This window comes from Triticum aestivum, chromosome 1D (genome assembly GCF_018294505.1).
Source record: "Triticum aestivum cultivar Chinese Spring chromosome 1D, IWGSC CS RefSeq v2.1, whole genome shotgun sequence".
NCBI lineage: Eukaryota > Viridiplantae > Streptophyta > Magnoliopsida > Poales > Poaceae > Triticum > Triticum aestivum.
In genome coordinates this window covers 5729102-5736483 of record NC_057796.1, presented here as the reverse complement: position 1 = coordinate 5736483, position 7382 = coordinate 5729102, and the positions used below count along the sequence as shown (strand labels likewise).

Genomic DNA, 7382 nt, shown 5'->3' with positions numbered 1-7382 from the left:
CTATACAGTGGATGGTCCAATGAAAACAATACAAAAAAGTTCAATTCAGTAGAGTACTCGTATGCATTGTGTTTACTTGCACAAATGACGAACATGCAGGACCCGATAGTAACCAGTGCTACTAGAATTTCATTTCGGCAAGGAGCTCGCATTCCTAGGGCGGCGAATAAGCGAACAAGCCAGCCTCTGCTAAGTGAGCCTGTTTACCATATTGCTAGGTAAAGTATAATTTAATGTAAACAAAAATAGCAGACTGTATTTCATTGTGAGCATATGAATTATGAACGAAAACAACACGTAGGATAACAAACAGTTTCATTATTCAGATTCAAAGTCGAGACTATATAGTATAGTCCTAGGCATTATTCTGATGTGAAAGCAAACAAACATTTGGAAACAGGAAGTACATTTGGACATCAAACCGCCAGAATTCATGGGAATACTTGAATGAGTGAACGAGCGCCTAAGACTGGCATGATCTTGTAGTCACTAAATCCAGCTTCAAAGAAAATCTTGCTCCACTCTTGCTCGTCCCGCTCAGCCCCATTCTCCATCATCATGTAAAGATCAAACAGAACCTGTGTCTCCGTCTCCTTGCAAGAACCAGCACCGACGACGAAATCGATTATAATCACCTTCCCCCCAGCACCTCTTGTGCGGATGGCCTCTCTGCACTTGCGCAGTATCTTGACGCAGTCTTGGTCTTCCCAGTCATGCAAAATCCACTACAAAATTTATAGGAAGGATTGGTTGATTAATTTGGTTCATTATATATATAAGAAATGGATAGCTTGCTGCATTTGTATGTGCTACTCCCTCTGTAAAGAAATATAAGTGCGTTTGGATCAATCACTAAAATAATAATGATCTAAATGCTCTTATATATCCTTACGGAGGGAGTACTATGTAAGTACGTACCTTGAGTAGAACGGCATCCGCTGGTGGAATGTAGTCAAACATATCGCCGGAGACAAACTGCACGTTGGTGGTGTCGTCAGCCGCGGCTACCACGTTGGGGAGGTCCAGCACGGAGCACTTGATGTGAGGGAACGCTGTGGCAATGGCGGCAGCCACGACTCCTCCGCTGCCGCCGCCGACATCGACAAGTGAGCCGGCAACGGCCTCAAAGACGCTGCTGCACTCTCTCAGCAGAACCTCCATGACGAGACGGCTGTCCGCAGCCATTGCTGAGTAGAAGGGGGCACCATACGCGTCGTCCTTCTCCCACAACCCATTTTGCGTAGAGCCAAAATGGGCCTCGAACATGGCCCTGGCCGGCGTCTCAGTGGTGATCCACTCGCAGATGCTCATGGGAGTAGTGAAACTGACCTCGCTGACAAGCATACGCACCATCGGGGAGAGCCGACGCTTGCCGACTCCGAGAAGGAGGCGTGAAATCCGAGTGAGCTTGTACAGGGCACCACCACCGCCTTCTTTTTCTTCCGAGGTGAAGACACCAGTGACGGTAAGCGCGCGCATCAGCCGCCCGAAGTGTTGGACTTTCGTCGGGTGGACGCCGGTCGCGGCCGCAAGGTCAGACAAGGTGATGGCACCGCCACGGCCGTGGATGGCGTCGGCGACGCTGAGTTCTGTGGCGGCACCGAGCGCCATAGATTTGATGTAGGCTAGGGAGTGGTGGTAGAGATCCGTCTGGGCTTGGAGCAGCTCCTCCGTGCTCATCGCCTCGTCTTCAGCTCTCACTGGAGGCTCCATCTAGTACAATCCAATGAGGCTCTGTGTCTATAAAACTCGTAGGTAGGCAAGTTTTCGATATGGGGGTCTTTCCACCTAGCCCTTTTATATTCTTCGAGCATTGTCACACAAGAATACAAGATAACAAGAGGTTTTTTTTCGAAAAGTGGGGGCTCCCCGGCCTCTGCATCAGAACGATGCATACGGCCAACTTTATAAAAAAGCAAATAGGTTTAACAAGGTCTTAAAGTCTCAAACGAAAGTAAAGGAAAGCTCATAAAGAGCCAAAGGGCCAATAACAAACTAGCCAAAAAGCCACAATCGGCCGGCATAAGAAAGATAGGTAAACTAATTGCCTATCCTATTACATGACCGCCATTCAAACCGGTTGAAGATATCCCGTGCTACCATCTCCCACCGGATAGATCCAGTAACCAAACGCTCCCTGGCCTCCGTCGGAGTGAGTAGTGACCACGTACGGATCAACGCAGTGGCTTGGAAGATAACCTGCAAAAAATGAATATTTGTTGTTCTGTTAAAAACCAAATCATTTCTGCAGTTCCAGACTGCCCACAATAAAGCACATACTCCTACGCGAATGTGTCTCGCTGTTTCGGACTCTATCCCATTAAGCCACGTTCCAAATAACGTGCTAACAGAACTCGGAAATGTCAAAGGCTATGTGGACTGTCCGACATAGAACTTTGGCCATCGAGCAATCAAGAAAAAGGTGTTTGATAGTTTCATCCCGATCACAAAAACTACACTTAGTAGGTCCTGTCCAGTTACGCTTTGCCAAATTGTCCTTGGTTAAGATGACTTGTTTATGTACAAACCACGTAAACACTTTAATTTTCAATGGAACTTTGACTGTCGAAACATATTTGGAACTAGGAATAGAGCTAGAATTGATCACATCGAGATACATTGATTTAACTGTACACTCTCCAGACCTAGTAAGTTTCCAGCGTAATTGATCGGGCTGTTGAGACAGCTGAACCTCCATCAGTCTACTCACTAGATGGAGCCACTCTTCCCAACGATTACCGGCTAGCGTCCTCCTGACCTAAATATTAAGGGGGATGGATTGAAGTATCGTTGCAACGAAAGCATCACGTCGTTGAACAATACGATACAGAGACGGGTATTGAAGTGCAAGGGGGTCTCTCCGAGCCAAGTATCCTCCCAGAATCGCGTGCTAGCGCCATTGACGATAATAAACTTTGTCCTATTAAAAAAGGCTAATTTGACTATCATAAGCCCTTTCCAAAAAGGTGAGTCTGTCGGCCTCGCTGTCACCTGGGACAAAGTTTTGGAATGAAGATACTTACTACTAAGAATCTGCGCCCATGTGGCATCGATCTCTACAGATAACTTAGACAGCCACATGCTGCGAAGACATCTGTTCTTGACCTCAAGATTTTCAATGCCAAGACCCCCTTGGTCTTTCGGTCGACAGATAATATCCCTTTGGTGAGTCTGTATTTTCTTTTTAGTTCATCGCTCTGCCAGAAGAATCGGGATCGATAGAAGTCCAGCCTTTTCCTAACTCCAACTGGGACTTCGAACAAAGACAAGAGAAACATAGGCATACTCGTGAGAACCAAATTAATCAGAATTAATCGGCCTCCGTATGACATGAGCTTGCCCTTCCAGCAACTCAGTTTCTTCTCAAAGAGATCCTCGATACACTTCCATTCTGTGTTTGTCAGCTTACGATGGTGAATTGGTATACCTAAATACGTAAATGGTAAGGTCCCCAATTCGCACCCAAACAATTGCCTATAAGCCTCTTGTTCCTCATTGGCTCTTCCAAAGCAGAACAATTTGCTTTTGTGAAAGTTAATCTTTAACCCGGTCAATTGTTCAAATAAGCATAACACCAGCTTCATATTTCTCGCTGTACTGTAGGATAGACACACCTCCATCAACTAGATGAGACACCAAGCCACCCACCTGACCAACCTCCTTAGCCCTTCCTATTAGAATTGCCAACATATCAACTACAATGTTGAACAAAATAGGAGACATCGGAACCCCTTGTCTCAGGCCCTTATGTGTGTGGAAATAATGACCTATGTCGTCATTCACTTTAATTCCAACACTCCCTTTTTGCGTGAAAGATTCTACCTGGCGTCGCCAGGCTTCATCAAAACCTTTCATATGTAAGGCCTGTTGAAGGAAAGGCCATTTGACTTTATCGTACGCTTTCTCGAAATCCACCTTGAAAACAACTCCATCTAGTTTTTTCGTGTGAATTTCGTGGAGCGTTTCATGAAGGACCACAACCCCTTCTAGGATGTTTCTGTCCGGCATGAAAGCAGTTTGGGAATGCTGCACCACAGAATGCGCAGTCTGCGTGAGCCTATTAGTCCCAACCTTTGTGAAATTTTTGAAACTAACCTTGAGAAGACAGATCGGCCTGAACTGCTCAATTCTCACAGCCTTTGTTTTCTTAGGAAGCAATGTTATCATTCCAAAGTTCAAGTGAAATAACTGAAGCTGTCCAGAGAATAAATCATGGAACATTGGTTGCAAATCCCCCTTAATAATATGCCAACACTTTTTATAGAATTCCGCCGGAAATCCATCCGGCCCTGGAGCCTTATTGTTTTTCATCTGTGTAATGGCTTCAAACACCTCTTTCCCCGAAAAAGGGGCAATCAAAATATCATTCTCATCAGCAGTAAGTTGAGGCACATCCTCAATCCTAGACTCATCCAGGGATACACAATTATCCTCCAGAGGCCCAAACAACTGCTTGTAGTATTCGGTTATGTATAATTTTAGGTTTTCCTGTCCTAAAATCGTTCCTTCATCTTGGTTCAAGCTGAAAGATTCTATTCTTTCTGTGCTTGCCATTAGCGATCATGTGAAAGAATTGAGTATTCGCGTCCCCCTGGACAACTTTGCGAACCTTAGCCCGCAGCGCCCACTTTAATTCCTCTTCACGGAGAAGCTCTTTCAATCTCATCTCCGCCTCCAGTTTATCATGAAGCTCTGTGGCTTGCAAAATTGTGGACTCGGCTTTTAAATCTAGAGACTGAATAAGTGTAAGGAGCCTTTCCTTTTCGACCTTATAAACCCCACTAAGATGCTTAGCCCACGCACGCAAGAAACTTCTCAAGTGCCTTATCTTATTCTGTCAGCGCTCAATCGAAGTCCTACCTCCTGCATCCTTAGCCCATTCCCTGGCTATCATATCCAAGAAGCCTTCTCGTTCAAACCATGCCAGCTCGAAAGAAAAGGAGTTTTTGTTCCCCATGTGGGTTGGCTCACCAGAGTCCACAAATAAAGGCGTGTGGTCAGAAATACCACGCGAAAGAGCCTGGACCGTTACCAAAGGAAATATCTGTTCCCATTCGACGCTCACTAGGACTCGATCCAGCTTCTCAAACGTCGGATTTGGCAAAGTATTAGCCCAGGTGAATTTTCTACCCGAAAGCTCTATCTCTCTAGGATCCAAGCTTTCAATAATGGTATTAAACATAAACGACCACCTGCCGTCGAAATTATCATTATTCTTTTCCTCTCTCCTCCTAATGATGTTGAAATCACCCCCATCCAGGATTGGGAGCTGCTCAGAGCCGCAAATTTGAACAAGATCCGCCAAGAACTCTGGTTTGAGATCGGGCTGCGCGGGAGCATAACCGCCATCAGAGCCCAATTAAACCCGTTGGCTTTCGACCTAACCCGGAACTTAATTGTGAAATCTCCCATCACTACACTTCAGACTTCTAGCGAATCGCATCTCACTCCAAGTAAGATCCCACCCGATCTTCCTCTCGGAGGCAGGCAGTGCCAATTGAAATCAACACCTCCCGATAAAGTACTGAGAAACTGGGGCGAAAAATTATCTCTACCAGTTTCCGAGAGAGTGATAAAATCCAACCTATGCTCGATAGACGCATCTGCAAGAAACCTTCTTTTAGCCAAGTCTTTCAGACCTCTGCTATTCCAAAAGATTCCTTTCATATTTCATCATGAAATGTTTTAATAGTACGGATCCTAGCACTCCTACGCACCGCCGAAGCAGGGTAGATCTTCCGCTTCCACTTGCGTTTAGGTTTGTTTTGATCCTCCACCCAGTCCTCACAACCGGGCTCCATGGATCGATCTACGGCAGCCTCAAAAGTGTTATCCTCTTCCTCTGACTCAGGAATGGATGGTGCAAGATCTGCACAAAAATTATCGAGCACCCTGACCCCCAACGCATCGATATCTGCATCATTCATGGGTTTAACCGCTGCTAAGTTTTGAATCATTTCTAAAGCGCGTTCCGCTTCCAAATCCAGGATATCATTTACAAAGTTAGAAATTTCACTATCATTACTACCTAGTGAAACTCCCAATTGATTTGAATTATTAATAATCTCATTATTAGAAAAATGCAGAATGGAATTAGAAGTGTTGACCGACATACCAGTAGTGACCTCAATGTCACGAAGCTTGGCCGCCCTCATGGCGCACCGCTGCTGCATGTCATCAACCTCCGGATGATCCTAGAGACGACAGCTCATCCGTCGCCCCGCAGAGACAGGATCTAGAATCCCTCCAAAGGCGATGACCTCCTCCCGAGTGACCCCGCTCGGAGTAAAGCCACCGGCCTCACCCCCAGCACACCGCGAAGCTGCACACGTCGAAGAGTCGGCGGGAGCTGCCGGGGGCAGCGGCGGGGACCTCCCCGGCCCCACTGACGTCCACCTCGAACCGAGGCCCTGGGACGTTGGCGCGCCGGGAGAGGGAAGCGCGTGGGCCGCCTGCCCGTACGCTCCTCCCGCCCCAGCCCTCTGGCTAGAAGAGGTCTCCGGCGCCATAGGGGGTGTGGCCTCCCTAGCCGCCAGAGGTGAAGAGGGGGCCGAGGCCACCTGCCCTGGACCGCCTCCCCTAAGCACAACCGCCATCTGCAGCTCCGGCACCGCGAGAAGAGAAGAAGGAGCCGAGGCCACCTGCCATGGACTCCCTCCCTAGGGACAGCCTCCATAGTCGACTCCGTCTCCCGAGGTGACACCGCAGGGAGAGCGGGGGAAAGAGGGGCCACCTGCCCAAGCTCCGCCTCCCCTCCCCTTACCGAGGTCTGCACAGAGATAATCCCCTCCAAACCTCCAAGCACGGGACTATCAGCAGCAACAAAATCCAGGGTAGGTAGCGTGCGCTCAAACACGTCATCGGACTCCACCCGGTCACTCCAGAGTCTGGGAGGAGCAGAAGCTGGCTCAAACGACCCAAATCTCAGAGAACTCATAGGCACCGAAGAGGATGGTGCCGTCCCGTCCCTGGGCGTCTGAGGAACGGGCCCCGATTAGTTGGACAACTCTCGTCCAACATCATCAACCGGTGCCTCCTTAGCACCCGAGCTGTCATCACCCTCGTGCATATCTACATCAGTCCCATTGATAGCCTCAGCGAAGAGAGCGGCATCCTCAAACTCAATCTCGAGGTTGAAAATCTGTCCCCTATATGTCCACTTAACCACATCAGGCACGAACTCAATATCGAGAACACTCACCAGCAGTCGGGCCACCCCATGAGCTCGAGTAAAGGCCATATCCACTCTCTCAGTTTTCTCACCCCGTCGCCTGCGTCCCTCTCTGAGGCGACTCGGGGGAACCCTAGCCCCCTCCGCCGCCGGCCCTCCTCCACCCTCCCTCCCCCCTCGCCGCCGCCGAGGGACACAGCCGGGCAAAGCC

The 7382-nt window shown here is 48.4% G+C and overlaps 1 protein-coding gene across 1 annotated transcript; it reads right to left on the bottom strand.

The window, feature by feature from the left end:
- Positions 1 to 275: 275 nt before the first annotated feature.
- On the bottom strand, positions 276 to 1750 carry LOC123162129 (acetylserotonin O-methyltransferase 1-like). The gene is made up of 2 exons (XM_044579928.1): positions 919 to 1750; positions 276 to 725 (listed from the first exon to the last, which is right to left on the bottom strand). The coding sequence occupies exons 1-2, from the start codon at positions 1711 to 1713 to the stop codon at positions 432 to 434; spliced, it is 1089 nt and encodes a 362-aa protein (XP_044435863.1). The 5' UTR covers positions 1714 to 1750; the 3' UTR covers positions 276 to 431.
- Between the last annotated feature and the right edge of the window lie 5632 nt (positions 1751 to 7382).

What these genes read in the sequence shown, in the direction of transcription:
- LOC123162129 (XM_044579928.1), bottom strand. Translation starts at nt 1,713, where the DNA reads ATGGAGCCTCCAGTGAGAGCTGAAGACGAGGCGATGAGCACGGAGGAG. An exon ending in CGGATGCCGTTCTACTCAAG is followed by an intron (nt 726 to 918) that starts GTACGTACTTAC and finishes TAAATTTTGTAG; the next exon opens with TGGATTTTGCATGACTGGGA.